Genomic DNA, 22,040 nt, shown 5'->3' on the forward strand with positions numbered 1-22,040 from the left:
GTCATGATCTCATGGTTTGTGGGTTTGAGTCCCATATCAGGTTTGCTGCTGTCAGTGTGGAATCCACTTCTGATCCTGTCCCCCCACCCTCTTTCTGCCCCTCCCCCACTCGTTCTCTCTCTCTCTCTCTCTCTCTCTCTCTCTCTCAAAAACAAACAAAAAAGTAAAACTCAAAAAGAAAAGCATTTAGGAATCTGTTCTACCATCTAAGAAAAAAAAGACTCCTGGACCCAAATATCTGGAACATGTAGCAGATTTACTTCTAAAGGGGAGCTGAAAATCTAATTTGAAGACAATAGTTATGAAGATTACCCAACTTTCCTTAAAAACTTCATGCTCACGGGGCACCTTCGTGGCTCAGTCAGTTAAGTGTCCAAGTTCAGCTCAGGTCATTATCTGTCATTATCTCATGGTTTGTGGGTTCTAGCCCCGCATCAGGCTCTGTGTTGACAGCTCAGAGCCTGGAGCCTACTTAAGATTCTGTGTCTCCCTCTCTCTCTGACCATCTCCTGCTCACACTCTGTCTCTCTCTCAAAAATAAATAAAATATTTTTTTAAAAAAAGACTCCATGCTCACTAAACGGCCTTCAGATAATAATCAGATTCCATGCATAGCTGGTCTGTATGGACATCTTCCCCCCACTGTAAACTAATGAATCCTAGTCTATACATTTAATATCTAAAGCTTAATCACTGGGCATATGGCAAAGAAGTCAAATGTCTGAGCAGACAACAGAAAGTGGTGCCTATGGAAAGATGTAGGCAGCAAGCTTGAATTCGAAGCAGGGCCCTACGTTCTTGTTGCACATTTCTGCAAGCTCAACAAATAATAGGAAGAATTCTCCCTAATATGTATCATGCAGACAGTAAATAAGAATATAAACTCTAGAGTCTTAGGGGAGTGAAAAGTCTAATCTCACCAACTGTTAGATACATGGTTTTTGACACTGATCTTAGACTTACTCTCTTTATCCCAAATCCAGTTTCCTCATCTGTAAAAGAGGGTTGCTGAAAGGACTGAATTAACAAATGAGCTGATGAACCATGAAAATCGGGTGCTTTATAAACCAGTTAAACACCTTTCAATGGAAAGCCAGGTTGAAGCATAAGCTGGTCTGTCACTGACAAAGAGATTCCTACTTTTTGTATGAAAAGTGTAATTCACTCAAAGATGGTAAACACATTCCAATACCAAGGGGCTAAATAGCTAAAAAAAAAAAAAAAAAGTAATTTTATTTAGGAGATTAAGTCATTGGGTAATACAACAAATCATCTTCCTAGCCTACAAATCCAGAATTTCTAGTATTCAGATCTGACTGCTTCATTTTTAACAATCCACAGCCCAAAATAAAAACAAAATTGTCAGCTAACCAAATTACAGAACAAATTTTTATCTTATCTAATAAACCGAAGTACATGCTTTATTCTGTTCTTTGCCTACAAGCTCAGTTTTATTTTTTGTTTTTTGTTTTTTTTTGTGTGTGGTTTGGGGGGGATAAAATCTTTTTTTTAAGTATAATTGACACACAATGTTACATTAGTTTCAAGTGTTCAACTTAGTGATTTGACAAATTTATACATTATGCTATATTCACTACAAGTGTAGCTACCATCTGTCCCATAACACTGCTATTACAGTATCACTGTATCGCATAGTTTTTTTTTAACCTATTTTTTCTAGATTCCACATATAAGAAAGGTCATTGGTCTGACTTATTTCACTTAAACAAGGTTAATCCATGTTGTCTTCAATGGCAAGATTTCATTCTTTTTATGACTGAGTAATATTCAATTGTGTATATACCACAATTTCTTTATCCATTCATCCACTGATGAACACTTAGGTTGTTTCCATATCTTGGCTATCACAATGCTGCAACGAACATGGGAGTGCATACAGATTTCCAAATTAGTGGGTTTTTAAAATTTGGATAAATATGCAGAAACAAGAGTTGTTGATCATTTGGTAGTTCTATTTTTAAGTTTTTGAGGCACTTTCATACTGTTTTCCATAGTGGCTGCACCAATTTGCATTTCTACAAACTGCACAAGGGTTCAGTTTTCTCCACATCCTATCCAGCAACTGTCTAGTTGACAATAGTCTAGTTGATGCTAGTCTTTTTGATAATAGCCATTCTAACAGGTTTGAGGTGGGATCTCACTGTGGTTCTGATTTGCATTTCCCTGATTAAGGGTATATAGTGTCTTTTAATGTACCTGTTAGCCACCTGAAGCTCTCCTTTGGAAAACTATTTATTCAGATATTCTGCCCATTTTTTAGTCAGGTTTTTTTTCTTATTGAGTTGTAGGAGTTCTTTATAATTTGAAAATTAGCCCCTTATTGGATATATAATTTGCAAATACTTTCTCCCATTCAGTAGGTCACCTTTTTGATGTTTTCCTTCGCTGTGCAGAAGCTTTTTAGTTTGATATAGTCCCACTTACTTACATTTGCTCTTGTTGCTTCTGCTTTCAGTGTTGGATTTAAAAAAATCATCGCCAAAAACTATGTCAAGGAGCTCACTGCTTAGGAGCTTTCTTCTAGAAGTTTTATGGTTTCAGGTCTTACTTTCAAGTCTTTAATTCATTTTGAGTTTATTTTTGTATAGAACACAATAACAATGGTCCAGTTTCATTCTTTTGTACCTTAGCTTATCATTTGCCTACAGTTAATGTGCTATTTTTAATGAGTCTTCTTTACTTATGGAAAGCAGGTCAAACAAGAGTTAGCAATTAGTTAAAGAGCATGTAGTTCAAACAAAAAAAAAAAAAAAGAAGGGTTTGTACTGTATAATCGCTAAGGATCCATTCTGGTCACAGTCCCTGACTCAAAAAATTCTTGGTCTAGGAAAAGAGAAAATTTGAGGCAACAAATGTATTGTATTAGCATGCAATAATAGATCTTACACTAGATAAAATGGAGGGTTGATCATTGCTGCCTAGGACAAAGGAGAAAATATTAGACTATTTTATCAAGTAAGATGAAGACAGAAAACTATTTAACAATTAAAAGGTCACTGGGAACCTCTACTAACCAGAGTCAGAGGGAGAAGTTACTTTGCACTGTGTTGCAAAAAAAAAAAAGGGGGGGGGGGCAGGGAAGTGTAGAAACTCTCTTTGAGACTGATTAAAACAGAAAAAGTTATACTTAAGAAATCAAAAACCTGAGCAAATAGGTGAGCATAGTGGTCTTTACACAAATACAAAAGACAAATATATTCATTTAATGCACTTAAAGGATAATCTTCAAACAAATTCACATAAGCCAATTGGTGGCTTAATGAATGAGTGAAAACAGGTTTCCTTCTCCAGACTTGCGCCAAGGGTCAGATTATCATAATACTAAGGATCACCATATACCATACACCATGAATGCAATTTTGGAAAGATCTCTCTGTAATCATCTAAAAGAAAGTATTACAAAATGTAACACAATTAAACGTCAGTCTTCTTCCAATTTTGCCAATTCAAAGTCACAAAGATTAATACCTAAGAACACTAGTAGCTCTGCTTTGTTCAGGGTAAATGATATTAAATATCTTTCCTCCAAAACCAATGGTCTCTCCTGAACTGCTTATAAATTCCAAAAACCCAAACACTTCAGCACAGAGAAAACAAAAACCAAAAAATCAGCTATTTAGAAAAATCTGTTAATGTTACAAGGCTACAAAGGACACAGTTCTTATAATATTAGTGGAAGGTAGTAGGTTTGGGATACCAAAAAATGTATTTCAGCATTTCAGATTTCTCCATGATTATAGTAAGTCATCAAGAACCAAAGTATATAAAAAGTTTAATTCAAAAAGGATACAGCCATAGTCATGCTCCCTTCTGAAGTGAGAAAAGCTTCTTAAAAAGAGAAGATTGCTCATATCAAGGGAGAAAAGTTTGAAACTTAAGCCGGTTTTCCATTTTGTTGGCACTTTTAAGTACAATTGTTTTTAATTGGGAATTATTACCAAGGATTTTAACTTAAAATGAAAAAAAAAAGTAAAGAAAGAAAAAGGAAAGAAAGAAGAGAGACATCATCCTTGTCAAGTTACCTAATCCAAATTCACTTAAGTAGTTACAAGAGTGAATATTTGAGTAACAAAACAAGTCTGTACAGGAGCTGAGTTAAGATGTACACTCCTATATAAAAGTACTGTCTGCTGAAAAACTTCTCTAGATATAACATGTTCATGTGTGACTCTTGCTCTGGAGCCGAAGAAAAAAGAGAAGCCTTACTTAAAATAAAAGCTCAAAGGAACTGACTTTTCTAACTTCACTACTCATTTCTCAGACAGGTGCAGACTTTGCCTAAAGCCCTCCCTTGATCACAAAGCCCCCACTCCGAAAAGGTGCCTCCTACACACAATTTATTTGGTTGCTATAACACTTGGTTTCTAAGCCACAAAGAGATTCCTTCTGAGTGGAGAGAATAAAGGGAGCATAAGAAAAAGGGAGGATCAGGCTCCTTCATTGACTGACCAATTCAGGTTCTCACTTGGAGACCCTGTTTTAAACATACATCTCTAAAACACCCCGGGTGTTTGGTGTCACAGGACAAGGGGATCTCCTGGGATAAACCGGGCGAGGTACTGAAGATTTAGGAGTTGAAACTACACACGCAGCAGCTCCGGATTCTTATCAAAACAATAGCGAGTGGCACATGTCAGACAGCCCACATGCGCAGGGGGATAAAGAGGAGACTGGCTGAGGCTGGAGTTGAACTTGTCTTAACCCCCTCCCCCAACGCCCACCTCCGCCCTCGGGGCTACGCGAAAAAAAGTGATAACTAGGGGTGCCCAGAGCCCGGCTCTCCCCCCCGTCTTTCTCCCCCCCCCCCCGCCCCCGCCCGAACCCGACTTCTTCCTCACCAAGGTCTCCCGGGGGCGGAGACGCTGAGTTCTCCGGGGCCGGGAGTTAGTCACCAAGAAGAGGCGGTGACAGAGCGCTCGGCTCGTGTCGCACACTCCGAGGCCTAGCCTCACCGGGCGAGAGCCCGCCGGTGGAGCCCCTCGTGTCCCGCCCCCACCCCCACCCCCGCCCCGCCGGGGAGCCCACTCCCTCTCCGAGTCTCAACTCCGCTCCCTCCCTCCCGTCCTCTCCTTTAGGCAGCTAGCTCCAACGTTCAGTCTCCACTCCCGACCGGGGAAACGACGCCCAGTCCGGCCGTTTCCTGCCCCCGGGGGCGGGGATTCCCTCCCCGGGGCCGGGGGACGGCGGCCCCGTGCCGGTGACCCGAGCGGGGATCCCCTCGGCCGCCGGGCGGGGATCCCGGAACTGGCCCCGGAGTGCGCGTGTGGCCGAGGCGGGGAGGGGCGACGCGGGGAGTTTCCGCTGCCCGGCGGCCGGGCGGCAGCGGCGGCTGGAAGCGGTCCCCACCGCCGGCCGAGGACTCCAGCCTTCTCGGCCCCGGCCCGCTCTCCCCACGCGCGCCAACGGCGGGTCGCGCCGCCCGGGAACCCCGCGCAGTCACCGTCGGGCTGGGCGGGGGGGTGGGCAGAGAAACGCGGGCCCGCGGCCAGCCGTCACTTTCAAGTCGCCCCGCCAGAAGCCCAAAGCGAGCAAAAGAAGAGACAAAAGGACGCTGGGGAGGGAGTCCCCACACTCCCTCGCACCCCCCGCGCCCGGCCCGGCCCTTACTCGTAGTGGCGGAAGATCTCGTTGGTGACTTTACAGTAGAAAACTTCCTCGTCCGGCCGCAGGTCCGCGGGCGGCTTCTGTCTCACAAACGGCTTTCGGTGTAGCAGCGGCATCTCCTGTCCGCCGGCGGGCTCGCCCGGACCCTCTGCCGCCCGCGTCGGCCCCGCTTCCCTATCAAAATTGGAGGGAAAGGAAAGCCGGTAAGGTGGGGAGCGCTCGGCGGCGGCGTGGGCCGGTCCGCGCGCCGGGGGGGAGCTCGACTGCCTTTTGTGTGACTGACGCGCCGCGGCTGCCACCGGGGCCGAGGTCGCTCCGGCAGCTCCTGGGGTACTGAGCGAGCCGAGCCGCCGCCTCTGCCCTCCCAGCGCGCCCCACCTCCGCACGCCCGGCGGCCGGCTCACAATGGGGCCGCACGCCCCGCCGCGGGCGGGCGGTGCGGGGACGGCGGCGGCCCCCTCCCCCAGCGCCGGCTCCCGGCCCGCCGCCGGGCTCGCAACGTGCTTGGCGCGCAGCCGGCCGGCCCGACGCCGCGAGGAGCTCGCTGCGGGCGGACCCCGGCGCCGCTCCGCTTTGTTCCCCCGCTCGCTTACACTTCCCTGCCGGCGCCGGCCGGCTTGCGAGCGACCACACGGAGCCCCTCACCTGCGAGCACGCCGACTGCCACCTCTCCACCTTTTCAACTACAAGGGCAGCGAGGGGAGGCTCTGTCCTCCCGGGGGGTCGCCTCTCGCCGGCCGCGCCGCGCCGCCGGCCGCCGCTTGTCTCGCTGCCACGGCCTGGCTCCGCGCGGGGGATCGCGTCCCACCGCCACTTCCCCGCCTCTCGGAGCTCCTGGGAAGTTTCTGATCTACTTTCGGCTCAGAAGGAGGAAGAGCTTTTGGGAGGAGCTTTTCACTTCTCGCTTCTACCTTTTTATTGGCTGCTCGATGACTTTTACAGCCTGTCACTGATACAGGAAGAGACGGCGGAGAGCCTGGGAGAGCTACATTATTAATTAATGGAGCAACCCCTTGTGTAGAATCAGAAGCATCCTCCATGTTTGAGATTATCAGCCAAGAGATCTAGGGAAGGCGCTGGGATTTCATAAACACATGGCTAACAAAGTAAAGCCTTCATCTTCAAGTCTGGCACCGTCGCTTGGTTTCACGGTGGGCAAAGGATTCCAGTTAAGATTTAACTTTTATTTTAAGATGGGAAGAGAAATGAGAAATAAAAAATATAAAGTATTTTGATATGTTCTTCAATATTAGAATTTTCATGTCTAAAAAAATATTTTGCTTGTGTAAGCATCCTTCTTGGAAAGAAAATACCTTTTCTTGACAGCAGTTCTCTTTAATATTTAAAGAGGGCAATTCAGTCAAAGATCAGAGGAAAAGACCAAAAAGGTATATCTTACAAAATGTCATCATGCCTATGGGACCACCATATATTTAAAACTAAAAAACACACCTTTAGAAAGTAGTATTTGTAATGCGCCGCTGAAAATATTTTGCAAAGTATCAACATTTAATTCAATCATACAGAATTTTAAAGATTATGGATTTGCTAGTGAAATTTACCCGAAAGCAACTTGCCCATATTCAAAATTTCCACTTGTGAAACTAATTTTAATGCACATAATACTTGTGACTCTTGATTTAAAAAGAATTTTTGAAACTACAAATAACTCCAAATGTTTGCCAGTTTTGTTTTAAATCATCTTTTTTGCTACAGCCCTTGACATTTGCTTATTTGCGGATTAACATGTAAGAATGAATCTAAAAGATAGTAAGTTTGAAGAACAGTCGTTCAACAAAGGACATAACTAAGTACCAGCAATGTGAAATGATCATATTTATAGAAACAATGTAGGATCATCTTTATATCTTCAAATTAAGTACATGAGTACATTGGAGCAGAAAATGTAAGGAATCTATTCAAATGGCAAGAGTTATAATTTTTTAACTTCTTTCAAGATACTTTTATGGCAGCTAGCAAAATAAAATTTTGTGAAAGACACAATATGCTTGGAGTGTTTTAAAAATCATTAATAAAATTAATGCACCTTACTGTACAAATATAGAAGTCACAGAGGCTTGGAAGTGTTCTCAGTACTAAATATATATATTCTTTAGTCTGGATAAAGTCTTCAAAAAATTTTGCACTCAAACATTTTAACTGGCCTCCAACAAGTACTTGAGTGACAATTTATTATTCCCTACCTAGAAAGTATTTAATTTTCCAGGTGAAAAATTTAGAGCCCACAACGGCTCTCAACGGGGGAACGAGGAGGACGGATAAACTTACAACTGTTAATGAAGCATCATTCTCACAACTCAAAGTCCCAACTTAACTGTTAAGCTAAAAACAGGAAATTTTCTCTGTATAATATTTATATTTCTTAGAGCTCACGAAGTTTTTTAAGTTTTTATGTAAATTCAAGTTAACACAGTGTAATTTTAGTTTCAGGTGTACAATATAATGATTCAACACTTGCACATGTCACCTGGTTGGTGTCTATTTGATAAGGTGTTAAAATTTTCTTAAAATCACAATAAAAAATGTCAATTTTATTTTTATTAAATACAAAATTTTAAACAATTGGATTCTTTTTAGTACTAACTTCAAAGTTAAATTTTATTCTACTTTATCAAAATACTATTTCCCTATTACCATACTCAGATTTCAATACTATCATCCTATATAACTCAGTTCTCTGAATTACATACATAGGATTTATTTTAATGATTTGTGATGTTTAATAAATGTTATATAGCTGTTCATTGTTAATTCACAATAATGTAAGTTTAGTAAGTTATAATTAACATATTAGTTTAGTGGGGGTCTTTTGTTTTCTTAAGTAGGCTTCACATCCAGCACAGAGCCCAGTTTGGGGCTTGAACTCATGACCCTGAGATCAAGACCCTGAGATCAAAACCTGAGCTGAGACCAAGAGTCTGACACTCAACCAACTGAGCCACCCAGGTGCCCCCCCATGTTTAGTTTTGATGTATTTATCATACTTGATCAAATTGATAGCCTATCTAAATTACCTCAAAATTATACCTTTTAAATTTATCCTACACATTTACTACTGAAAGCTTACCTAATGTACTTATTTCATATTTTGATATCTATATTAATTACTAGTTTATTAATTACTACTTTATTTATTAATTACTACTTCTAGGCTTTTGAGAATGAAAAGCTTATTGCTATATTCGGGAAGTAGTTAAGAATAATGTCATAAAATAAGATTTTGTGTAAAAAAATGGAAAATATTGTAAAGGAGACTATGAAAATTAAAGTACACGTTAAAAAAGATAGAAAAAAAGAAAACAATGAAATTAAAATCATTTAATTTTTTAGCAATTTAAGTAAATATTTATCAGGCTTTTCTTATGTGCTAAGACACTAGCTTATAGTATACACTATAAATGTAACCTGGCCTTAAAAAAATGTACAATCTTGTAGGGAAGAGATGATGTAAAGACAACGAAAACAAGAATGGTGTGAGTCCTAATGATCATGAGTAATACAATGCAAAAAGAGAAGTAGAAAACATTAGAAGAAAATATAGTAGGAGGACCCATGATCTGTCCCAAATGAAGTTATCCACGGGGCATGATTTGAAAGACAACAGAAAGCTCTGCTCCAACGTTTCCTCCTGGGTCTCAAGATGCAATCCCCTACCCTCCATTAGTTACCCCTCTGGGTGAAGACACAAATTGCCTCCACTTACATGTAAAATGTAAATATGCTAGTTAGGTAGGACGTAATGTTATATTAGTCTAATGTCTTCAAGACATAGTTTAATATTTGAGAAACATACTTCCTTATGTATGTAAAAACAACAAATCTATGAAATATGTATTTTTAAAAAGGTTGAGCTTTTCCTGTCTTTTCCTGTCTTCTATTGACTGATCAAGAAAGGCTTTATTTAGGTGGTTTGATGACAGTAATTACTAATTGCTGAAAGAAACCTTTGGGAACCCTTATTTCTCTCATTTTGCAGCTGAGGAAACTTAAATTCAGGAACTGAAATCTTGGCCTCTTGACTCCTCGTCCAGTCTCTTTAGACCACATTGCTCTTTACCTTGGATTCAATAATATCCAATTTTCTTGTATACCCATCTCACACTGTATCTATAAATAAGCTAAAATACCATTTCAAATCTTTCCCAAACTGCTAAAATTGCATAAGGGAATAAGATATATTACTCATGATCAGAAATAATAATTTATTTTTGAGAATTTTCCAGGAATTTATTTTTGAGAATGAGGATAACGAGAATCCTAAATTTGAAGAGCTGATGAGTCCTATCTTCATGCTTCAGTTAACCCATCTAACAAATATAAACACTTTATATCCCTTACCTCTAAAGAGCAGTTAATAAAAGTATTTGAAGTATAGCTGCCCGGAGCTCTTCTGAGAAAGATGTCCTAGGTAAATATGCAAGGAATATCTTCAACTTTGTAATTCCTTTCCTCAATATCTATATTTGACATCAGTCTCAACCCTCCTATGTTCTCTTTTCAATGTCTTCCTAACTAATTCATGGCATCTGACTTATAAACAATTTCTATATATTGTTCTTTAGAAACAACATGTTTTCCTTAATATCTGAAGCCACTGGCCCAGTGTTACATTAATGGTTCTAAACCTTAGCTGCCCATTGAAATCACCAGAGGAGTTTTTGAAGAATACTGATACCTGAGCCATACCCCAGACCAGTTAAAACAATATCTAGGGGTAGGGACCCAGGCATCTGGAACTGAAAAATCTACTCAGGTGATTATAATGTACTGCCAAGGTTGAGAACTATGCTTAGAGGAGACTGGATTCTTGACACTAAAGTGGTAATGTTGGCAAATTTGGGATGCATTTTTTTATTCAACCCCTTGTGATTAAAGCTGTGAAATTATGGGATGGTAGTAGCAGTTGAAAGAATAGTCTATGGCCATCATCATTATCACAATAGTTTACATTTAATGAATGATTCCAGCTTGTGAAGCATTGTGCTAACTAAGGGCTTTAAATGAATCATCTCCCAATTCTCACAACAAACTAAGTATTATTTATTATTTCCATTTTACAGACAAAGCTGTTGAAGCTAACAGAGGTTAATTAAGCAGCATACCCAAGATCATACAGCCCAGAAACAGAAAAACCCAAATTATCAACTCCAAAATCCACGCTCCTTACTACTATTCTATATTTCATGGGATTGATTTGGTAATCTAACTTAGATATAAATTGAAACAAGGAACTTGATCTTATGCACTAAACAATTTAGAACTTACAATGATTAAGAACATATATTAATAATAAAAGTACTAAAGGACTCCATGAAGAACTTTTAAAATTATCTCAGAGGGGGAAAAGCCTAAGTAAAACACAAAGCCCATCTATAAAAATAATTCTATAAACTAAAAGTTAAAATTTTTTGCATGACAAAAGCTACTACAAAGTTGTAAGACAATTTTCAAACTGGGAAAAAATACAACTCACTGACAAAGGCATTTATCTAATATGTAAATTATATACTAAATATATAATATATAAATATATAAATTCTTTAAAAAAATTTTTTTTTTTAATGTTTTATTTCTGAGGCAAAGAGAGACAGCGCCTGAGTAGGGGAGGGGCAGAGAGAGAGGGAGACACAGAATCAGAAGCAGGCTCCAGGCTCCAAGCTGTCAGCACCAAGCCTGATGTGGGGCTCGAACTCACAAACCGTGACCTGAGCCGAAGTCGGTCGCTCAACCGACTGAGCCACCCAGGTGCCCCTATAAATTCTTAATAATAACAAATCACAACCCAAGAGAAACAGAAAAGGAAATACAAATGGCTTTAAAAGACAAAAAGAAGCTCAACCTCACTCATAATAAGAGAAATGCAAATTAAAACTACATTTTTAAGGGTAACATTTTTCATCCTTAGGATTTGCACAGATCACCATCATTTGTTGATAAGTCTACGGGGAAATAGGCACAACTTCTATGAAGGGCAAATTGACACTATTTATTCAAAATTACAAATACACATAGACGTTCCATCCTCTAGGAAGATATCCACAAATATATTTGAGTAGAAGACTATTTGTCTTTGTTAGGAACAGACTAATATTAAAATTAAATATTTTAAAATTAATGGAAATGTCCATAACTAAATAAATAATATGTCCATACAATGGAATAGTATACAAACATAAGAAAGAATGAGGAAGTTGAAAAAAAAAGACAAGATGCCTAAAAATATGGGGCACCTGGGTGGCTCAGTCGGTTAAGTGTTTGACTTCAGCTCTGGCGGCCCATGAGTTTGAGCCCCACATGGGGCTCTGTGCTGACACCTCAGAGCCTGGAGCCTGCTTCGGATTCTGTGTCTCCCTCTCTCTCTGCCCCTCCCCTGCTCATGCTCTCTCTCTCTCTCTGTCTCTCAAATATAAATAAACGTTAAAAAAAATTTTTTAAAGATGCCTAAAAATATGTTTGGGAGTTAAATACATATATGCATTTGCTTGATACCTAAAATGCATCTGGAAGGATATACAGAAAAATAACACACTAGTTACCTCTGGGAAAAGATTTGTTAGTGGACAGGGATAAAAGGGAGACTTACTGCAGAAGAAAGATGAATCAAAATTTGTGAGATATACAAATTAGATGTAAAGAGGCCAGTCGGGATAGATAACTGATATAATAAAGTGTTTCCCTCACAGATGGAAATAAGTTTAGAACTGCAAATAATAAGTAAAAATGTCTGTGTTAAATATTTTACAGGGCCTAGGACAGTGCCTTTCCCACGATAGGAGTTCAGCACATCTTTGTTAGATGGATATATAAAGTACAAATTTAATTTGATTACAGTGAAAGAAATAGAGCCAGATGGATGGCTGTTTTCATCTTAACCTGGAGATATAATTTATTTATCTATTTATTCTTTAATTTTTTTAAATGTTTATTTATTTTTGAGAGAGAGAGAGAGAGAGAACACGAGCAGGGGAGGGGCAGAGAGAGAGACGGAGACACAGAATCTGAAGTAGGCTCCAGGCTCTAAGCTGTCAGCACAGAGCCCTACACGGGGCTTGAATTCAGGGACTGCGAGCTCAAGACCTGAGCTGAAGTCGGAAGCTTAACCAACTGAGCCACCCATGTGCCCCAAACCTGAAGATTGAATTTAGATTATACATTACCAAATAGTCTTTCTAGATTGCTTATGTTAATAATTAGTTATATACCAATTTACAGACCAAATTATACTATGTTCAGTCAAATAGTTTGTTAAAAAGACATATAAGGAACAAGTAGAAGATTTTAAAATATGAAATATAGGGTTCTTTTTATTTTTATCAACTGCAAAACTAATTTTTAAGTTTTAGTTTATCTGTAGTAAAATAGCTATCAGATAAAAGTTGCACTAATATTTGCCATCTCATTTATGGACTAATTTCTGTTAATACTGGAGTAGAAACTACTGGAATATATTTTGTTCCTCTTTTACTTTCCTTTTAGTGCTCAAGCTGTAACCTTCTATCAGATATCATTTTAAAAATGATTTTACAGGGTGCCTGGGTGGCTCAGTCGGTTGGGCATCCGACTTCGGCTCAGGTCATGATGTCGCAGTTTGTGGGTTCAAGCCCCACGTTGGGCTCTGTGCTGACAACACAGAGCTTGGAGCCTGCTTCAGATTCTGTGTCTCCTGTATCTCAGCCCCTCCCATGCTCACGCTCTGTGTCTCTCTGTCTCTCAATTAAAAAAAAAAAAAAGTTAAAAAAAACATTATTTCACAATTAAAAACATATTTTTTAATATTTTAAAGAGTATATACAACAATGCCTGGAACACACCAGGTACTCAAAACCTAAATAGTAAACTATTATGATCTTTCATTTTTCTCATATTATTTCCTATATTTAAATAATTAATATTTATAATATTATACTTATAATGTTTATAATTAGGACCATATCTTTTTTAAAATTTAGGACCATATATTTTTCTAACCAACTACTTGTGGTTGAAGCATGATATCAGCATTGTAAATACTGCAAATTTGACACCAATAATGCCATGTATCCATGGACTACCTGGCAATTATGGATGAAGAGAGAGAATTAAGACAGTTAAAATTCAGGGATGCCTGGGTGGCTCAGTTGGTGAAGTGTCTGACTCTTGATTTTGGCTCAGGTCATGATCTGACGGTCATAAGATTGAGCCCATTTCGGGCTCCATGCTGGGCATGGGGCCTGCTTAGGATTCTCTCTCTCCCTCTCTCTCTGCTGCTCCCCCACTCATAATCTCTCCCTCTCAAAATAAATAAAATAAAATAAAGTCTTTAAGACAGTTAAAATTCAGAATCCCACTTTTCAGTCCGAAAATATTCTTAATCCTCAGCTGATTTCAATGGCAATAGTGAATGATACCTTTGAACTTTAATGAATGATTTAGCATGTTCAAGCTGGGGTTATTAGCAACTCCTTACATTTTCCGAAATGATTCATCCATTCTACCCCTTCAAGTTGCAAAAATTCATATAGTCATTTCATAATGCATCATCACCTTAACCATATACAACCATAACATACATACAGTCAGAATTAGCATGTATATAGCAAGAGGATGATTATAAATGTACAAAGACTTTTTTCTCATTAGATTGGATCTCCTCAGACCTCCTTGGAGATCTTGCTCAGTCAGTCGTCTTCCCTCTATCTAATACCAAGCTCTCCTTCACCACTGAAATCTCTAACCTGAGGCTATAATGTAGTGCAAGTCTCTTTCCTTGGGGGGAAAATTTTAAGTTCATCTCTCTTTATCTTCAGCATTGTTTCTCTTCTTAACCAACATTTTAAAAAGGAAACCTATGCTCCTTATCTCTATTTCTTTATTTCTCAACCCTCCATAGTGTCCCTATAGTCCCCTAAAACTGCTCTTAATTCTGACACCCTAATTACCAAATCTGATGGACTCTTGTCGAGAGTCCACCTTATCAGTCTGTTACTTGACATCCTCTTCTATCTTGGCCTCTGTGAAACACTCTACCCTAGCTCTCTTCCAACTCCTCTTTCTTGAGTCTCCTTGGCATCACCTATTCCTCTTCAACCTATCTCCTAAACCCTGATGTATCTCATCTTTCTTGCATCCATTCTCTTCTCTCATCACTCTTGAGCGAAGCCTTCTCTAAATCAGCATCTCTTCCAGACTATATAAACTGCCCTTTTCTCATTAGAACATAATGTCCTCTAGGGTCTTCTTGTTTCCTTAGGGACTCTACCATAGCTCCTTGAAGGGTTCTGAGATGAGAATGACTCAGAAAATTGACCTTTTATAAAGATTAATCTGGGTGTGGTATGTAAGACTGACTGGATTGAGTAGTGCCTAGAGGGAGGGAAACCAGTTGAAAAGGCACAGAAGTACCACTATGGAATGACAACAGCCTGAATTATTACCTTGGCAAAGGAAAGGAAGAAAAGCCAGGAGAAATATTTTGGTGGAAGTATTTAAGGACAATACTTGATGACACATTAAGGAAGGGAGAGGAAATGTCGGAGATGACTCAAATGTCAGACCTGGGAGACTAGACAGGTATTAACATTATTAACAGAAATGGGGTAATCAGTAGAAAAATAGTCTTGGGAGGAAGATAAATCTTTTATTTTTTATTTTATTTTATTTTTTAACGTTTATCCATCTTTGAGAGACAGAGAGAGACAGAGCATGAGTGGGGAAGGGGCAAAGAGAGGGAGACACAGAATCCGAAGCAGGCTCCAGGCTCTGAGCTGTCAGTAGAGCCTGACGCAGGGCTCAAACTCACGAACTGCGGGATCATGACCTGAGCTGAAGTCGGACACTTAACAGACTGAGCCACCCAGGCGCCCCCCCTCTTTAAAAAAAAATTTTTTTTTTTAAGGAAAATAAATCATTTAATTGTAGGCATGGAACATTAAAGCAGAGATGCCCTATAGGGGGAAGGCTGGGCTCTGAAATCAAAAGAGAAATCAAGATTGAGGCTATAAGTCAAGGAACTGTTTCCAGAAATAGGATAATAAAAACTACTAAGTTGATGGATACAGTAGTCCCCCTTATCTGCAGTTTTGCTTTCTGGGGTTCAGTTACCCACAGTCAACCATGGCCCAGGAGCAGATGATTATCCTTCTGATAAATCATCAGTTGCCTAAGTCATAACACATAGGTCATTCACCTCACCTCACCTCATCTCATCAAGTAGGCATTTCAACTTTTCACATCATCACAAGAAGGGTGAGTACAGTATAATAAGATATTTTGAGGGAGAGAGACCACATACACATAATTTTTATTGTAATTGTTCTATTTTATTATTACTTATTGCTGTTAATCTCTTACTGTGCCTAATTTATAAGTCAAACTTTATCACAGGTATGCATGTATAGGAAAAAACATAGTATATATAGGGTTCAGTATTATCCACATTTTCAGGCATCCACTGGGGGCCTTGGAACATATCCCCCATGAATAAGGGGGGGATTGCTGTATTACTGTATAATATTTGTACACAAATATTAATATGTAAATAATATTTGCTAACTAAATAAATCTCTTGATGTTATCTCCTCTATTCCAGTACCCAGCCGAAGTACCAGGATGCCCAAGACACTCACCAGAGCTCTGAAATATCCCACCATGAGTAAACCCCAGCATTTGCCTTTTCTGTTGCTTCTTCCTGTCATTGCAAGATATTACAGAACATGGTCTTTGATCTTAGGAGCCTTCACAAACACACTAAATTCCTTTTAAGTCATCTCATGTTGATATTCTATTGAACACTCTACAATAGTCTTTGTAAACCTCTTGTCACTTTTCTCAAGCTGCCAACCTATCTTTCCTTCTTAGCCTTACCTTGCTCTTGGCACTTACCTTGCCTCCTAACTTAAATACAGCAGTCCCCCCCCTTATTCACGGGGGATATGTTCCAAGGCCCCCAGTGGATGCCATTCCATATGACTTCTGTTCTCAACCCAAATTTTCTTTTCTTTTTCTTTATGTTTATTTATTTATTTATTTTTGATAGAGAGAGATTGAGTGAGCAAGCATGAGCAGGGGGAGGAGCAGAAAGCCAGGGAGAGAGAATCCCAAGCAGGCTCCACACTGTCAGCACAGAGCCCAAGGCAGGGCTTGAACTCATGAAGAGTAAGATCATGACCTGAGCTGAAACCAAGAGTCAGACACTTAACTGACTGAGCCATCTAGGCACTCTTCAACTCAAACTTTCTTCTATTTTCACCCCACCCTTCTTTCTTTTCCCATTGTCTTCTCCTTTCCAAGGCTATCTCTGTGTCTTTGATCACATTTCTTTCAACTTCTAGGACCTTATTCCATGACTTCTTTCTCAAGATCTCCCCACTTCACTGGCTCCTTTCTTTAAAAAAAAAAAAAAATTTTTTTTAATGTTTATTTATTTTTGAGAGACAGACAGAGTGTGAGCGGGGTAGGGGTAGAGAGAGAGAGAAACACAGAATCTGAAGCAGGCTCCAGACTCTGAGCTGTCAGCACAGGGCCCCAAGCGGGGTTCCAACTCATGAACCATGAGATCATGACCTGAAGTTGGACGCTTAACCAACTGAGCCATCCAGGAGCCCTTCACTTGCTCCTTTTTTCTGGCCTACTAACTTATTCAAGTCCACCTTATCTTTAGAAAAATTTTTTCTTTCACTTTGATTTCCTCAGAGCTACCACCTTATTACTTTTTTTTTTTTTTGGTGCTACTAAGTAAACTTTACAACTACATGTAGTCTTGATAGTGGTTTGAATTCTTGCTAGAGCTATTTGTATTAGTATGTCCTATATGTTTACGTCAGAGTCTCCAAAATGTAAGTTTCTGTAGGGCAAAAAGCATATAGTAAATTAATCATAAAATGTTTTCAGCTATAACTAATCAAGAAATGGTTGTGAGATTTGGGATGCTGACTTCTGAGAAACAATAAATAATGTAATACTACTTTACCATTATCTGTTTCCAAGGAGTTAAAATTGTAAATGCACTTAGCGTGGTTTTGGTAATGGTTATCTCTTAGTCACAAGTCAGGATTTTTCTGATGTCTATAACAATAGCAATTATACCATTTAAGGCCAAAGTAGGAGTCTTGGGGGGCAATCCCTATGGCAACAAATGTAGATGTTCACATGAGAAGCAGGCAGTCAAGTTTTAAACTTAGAAGGCACCATGAAAACACTACTTTTTTCCATTATTAATTTAGATATAATCAATCTTCAGAAAAGTTATTTACTTTATGCTTTAGAATTTTCTATCAGGAAAGTTGACACTGCCTTCCCCTCTATACTCTATATATACACGTACATTTCTCCTTCTATCCTAAAAAGCTACCTTTTAGCCCTGTTCTACTATAGCTGCCTTCCTAACTGATGAAGTTAGAGAACATGCCAGAATGTAATGCTATGCATTTGAATCTAAGAGCTGAAGAACAAAATATTTTAAAACTTAAAATTTTAAAGAATTTTTTAAAAAATTTATTTTGAGAGAGACAACGCACAAGGGGGGAGAGAGAGAGGGAGAGAGAGAATCCCAAACAGGCTCCACACCGTCAGTGCAGAGACCGACATGGGGCTCGATATTGCAAACTGTGAGATCAGACCTGAGCAGAAATCAAGAGTCTACTGCTTAACTGACTGAGCCATCCACGTGCCCAAAACTTAAATTAATTTTTATTACCAACTTTTAGAAAAAGTTATTTTTATAATTTTGCAAAAATATGTCTTTTATGTTATCCTGACAAAATTAAGTCCCCACAGCTAGAAAATATTTAAAAAAAAATTAAAGATTGTGATTTGCATTAATGCAAGTTTATTCCTTACAGTTAAGTATAAAAATTCAATTAAAACATCATTCAGAGAGCAACTGCGTGGTATAAAGCACTTTGCCAAGCATTGAGCTTAATATTTAAGTATAATATAATAAAGTCATAACAGCTCAGAGTAAAGCTTTGTGTTACATACATGTCTAGAAACACATTCTATACTGTTACTCTCATTTTATAAATAGTAAGGCTGAGGTTTAGCAGAGTAAAGAAATTGTTCAAGTTCCCACAGAATGCAAGTGGAAGAGCTGGGGCTTAAATTGAGATTGATTAGATGTCAAAGTCTATTTATCCAACAAATATTTCTTAGTGCTTTCTATATGTCAGTCACTGTTCTAGAGGCATGGGATACATTAGGGACGAAAACAGAAGATCCCTACACTCTTGGTGTTTATACTCATTAGCTGACAACTCCTCTGTCTTCTCTGTTCCCACAGATCTACACACACACACACACTCTCTCTCTCTCTCTCTCTCTCTCTCACTTTCTCTCTCTGTTACTTTTGCAAGATTAATCCTTCTACCTAGGTTGTTGATTTTATCAACTTTATCATAAGTCTCCTTTGAAGCCTGGCTTAATCAATTATTGCTTCTTCCACTGGATCCATTCAACTACATTAAATATACACAGGTCTTATCTTGAAAAATGCCTCTACTTGTCTTACTTCCATTCTTTTTTCTTGTTCCACACCATACCCTAAATTCTACAACCCTCATTCTCTCTAATCCTCTGCTACCTGGTTTTCCTTCCACAGATTGTTTGCAGTCCTCATGCCTCTCTGGATTTGTCTACATTTGATGACGCTGATCACTCCTAGAAACTCCCTCCTTGGTTTCTGAGAAGTCCTATTATGGTGGCTTTAAACGAATGGTGTTTCTACATCCATAAAAGTATCTTTCAGAAGGAAGAAGACCTTCTCCTGTGAATAATGTCATCACAGTGATACATTGGATAAGTCATAAAATTGGCTAATTTTTTTCTGGAAATCATCTAGAGGAATTTTGTCTCTTTGTGTTTTTAAGATCTTTCTAACATAAACAAGACAATACATATTCATATTCATTGCATCATGTATTTCACTGGAAAGCAGAGATAACTACAACTGACATAAAAGACACAATTTCAATCACTCAGAAGATAATTCAAAACTACTTCTGACTCAGAAGCATATATAAGAATTTTAAAATCCTGGATTTGGAGTAATTTAAAGTTAGCACAAAAAATCCCACATAAATCAACTGTATTACAGTTCCATAGTAACAGTGTTTATTATAGTGCCTCTAAATTATTAAGAAAAGATAAAATTATGCTCAATATACTATTCAGGAGTTTGGAATGTGTATACTGTATATATGTGTACACACACACATTTTAAACCTTTCCATTGTGCAATACACTGAACAGTACACAAAATAAATATATAGCCTAAAAATTTGCAAAAAACACCACCTAGGTAAAGAAAGAGAACACAGTCTATACCCTCATGTTTATTAGATTCATCTATGTTGCTACACATAGCTGTAGTTTATTCATTTTTGTTACAATGTGGTATTTTATCCTATGCATTAATAATTTATCCACTTTTTCTCTTGATTAACAATGGATTATTTGCAGTTTTTGCCTATGAATACCCTTGTACATGCCTCTTGGGACATGTGAATATATACATAGTAATAGAATTGTTGGGTCATAGAATATACACATTTTTAGCTTTAACAGATAGTTAAATGGTCTTCCAAATTGGCACTCCAATCCACAACATTAGGTAAGTTCCAGTAACTGTCCATCCTCACTAATACTTGGTATTGCCTTTCTTTTTAGCCATTCTGGTGGCTATGTAGTAATACCTCACTGTAGTTTAAATTTGCATTTTCCTGATTGCTTAATGAGGTTAGTTATCTTTTTATATGCTTATTGGCCATTTTGATTTTTTCTTAGAGGATCTGTCCTCTTTACATTTTAAAGGATTTTGATATTAAGTGGTTAAAATAAACAGAATGATCTTTGTTAGGTGGAAGAGGGACAAAGAACAGCTATTAAAGCTCTTTAATTTTGCTCCTGGGCTCTCTGAGCAAGACAAAAAAAGACCAAAAGCTGCTGTACAGCCACAGAGAGTCATTGTTTCTATGGAGTGAGCTTGATGCCAGCAGATAGAGGGAGAATATTATTTTCTCAGTAGGCTTTGGAGAAATTTATGTTTCAAAATATAATGGAAAAGTTTTGTGGCGTCTAACAGGACAGGGAGGGTAGAACCAGAGGGACCCTGCTCTATCTCATTTCTTCCTAGGCCTCAGGATCAAGAAGGCTTGAGCTCAAAGAATGGACTTCCATCAGTTTCTGGTGGTTTTTGGTAGCAGCAGAGTCTCATAACCAGAAAAAAATACTTTTGAGAGACATTGTAAGACTCCCCGTAGTCTAAAAGTGAAGCTGCAGTGGGGGCTGAAACGGGACGGGCAGCTAACCACTGGGTGATCATATATGGGAAATTCACAAATATAGAAGAGTTTCATTTCCCCTCCATGTCAGATTATTGAAGCTTTTTGTAAATTCTGCTCTGTCACATGAGAAGAACTGCAAGACATCTCTACAATAGTTAGGGATAATTAATCACGCTAGAGGAACAACAGGCTGTTGCAGAAAGCAAATGCCTTTGAAGCCTGGGCTTTTAAATTTCCATTTGGCCCATAAAGCCTTGAGAAACAAAGTTTCCTCATCTATAAAGAGTGGAGATAGATTCCAGTCTCATAACTTTAAGGCATACATAATCCATAATATCCAACCCATTCTAGAAATAGAATGCTATGGAGAGCCTTATTTTACTCATTTTACAAAGTTAGCATAACCCTGAGAACAAAATCTGAGATAACTTGTACACAAAAAAAGAAAAATATAGACCAGTATCATTTATGAAAACTGATGCAAAAAAATCCTAAATGAAATATCAGCAATCAAATCCAGTAGTATATTAACAGAATAACACACCCTAACCAAGAAGGGCTTATTCTAAGAATGTATAGATGGTTAAACATGAAGAGATCAATAAAGAAGTTTCATCACAAAAATGCATCAGAAGAGTAAAAATCCAAGATCACTATGAGAGAGAACAAAAGAGAACTTGATAAAATTCGATGTCTGTTCCTGGTTTGCAAAAAACAAAAGTATAAATAAAGCCACAATAAAACATAAGCAGCAAATTTCAAACTTAATGTTAAAACTTCAGTTACATTTTCAACAAAATCAGGAACAATAAAAAATCCCCACTATTGTTGCTATTATTTATATCTGTTCAGGAAGATAACTAAGAAATAAGACAAGACGAACAAGATATAGATATTTTTAAATAAGAGAAACTGATCATTATGTGAGGATGATCTAGTTGTCTGGAAAACCAAGAGTCAACTAAAAAAACAAGCAAACAATTACCACTAATAAGAGAGCTTCAGAAAGATGTTTGTTTACAAGGTAACTTTTTCCATATAGTATCAGTAACCGTTTGGAAAATGTAAGAAAGATCCCATTCAAAAAGAGTCCAGACTGAGGCCTTTGACTTGGTACTTCTTCTGCTTGAAATATTT

At 38.6% G+C, this 22,040-nt stretch overlaps 1 protein-coding gene across 3 annotated transcripts in view; it reads right to left on the reverse strand.

Annotated features, from left to right (window-relative positions):
* Positions 1-6,358, reverse strand: part of BAZ1A (bromodomain adjacent to zinc finger domain 1A) — a 93,870-nt gene extending 87,512 nt beyond the window's left edge. Inside the window, exons 1-2 of one of the 3 annotated variants that reach the window (XM_042989559.1) lie at positions 6,271-6,358; positions 5,629-5,799 (exon numbers count right to left, since the gene is read on the reverse strand). In XM_042989559.1, the coding sequence (XP_042845493.1) occupies positions 5,629-5,741 (113 nt within the window). In that variant the 5' untranslated portion in view covers positions 5,742-5,799; positions 6,271-6,358. Of the gene's footprint in view, positions 1-5,628; positions 5,912-6,270 lie in introns of those variants that run through there. The other 2 variants (XM_042989560.1, XM_042989558.1) reach the window with 2 other exon arrangements.
* Between the last annotated feature and the right edge of the window lie 15,682 nt (positions 6,359-22,040).

The sequence above is a fragment of the Panthera tigris genome, chromosome B3 (assembly GCF_018350195.1).
Source record: "Panthera tigris isolate Pti1 chromosome B3, P.tigris_Pti1_mat1.1, whole genome shotgun sequence".
Taxonomy (NCBI): Eukaryota; Metazoa; Chordata; class Mammalia; order Carnivora; family Felidae; genus Panthera; species Panthera tigris.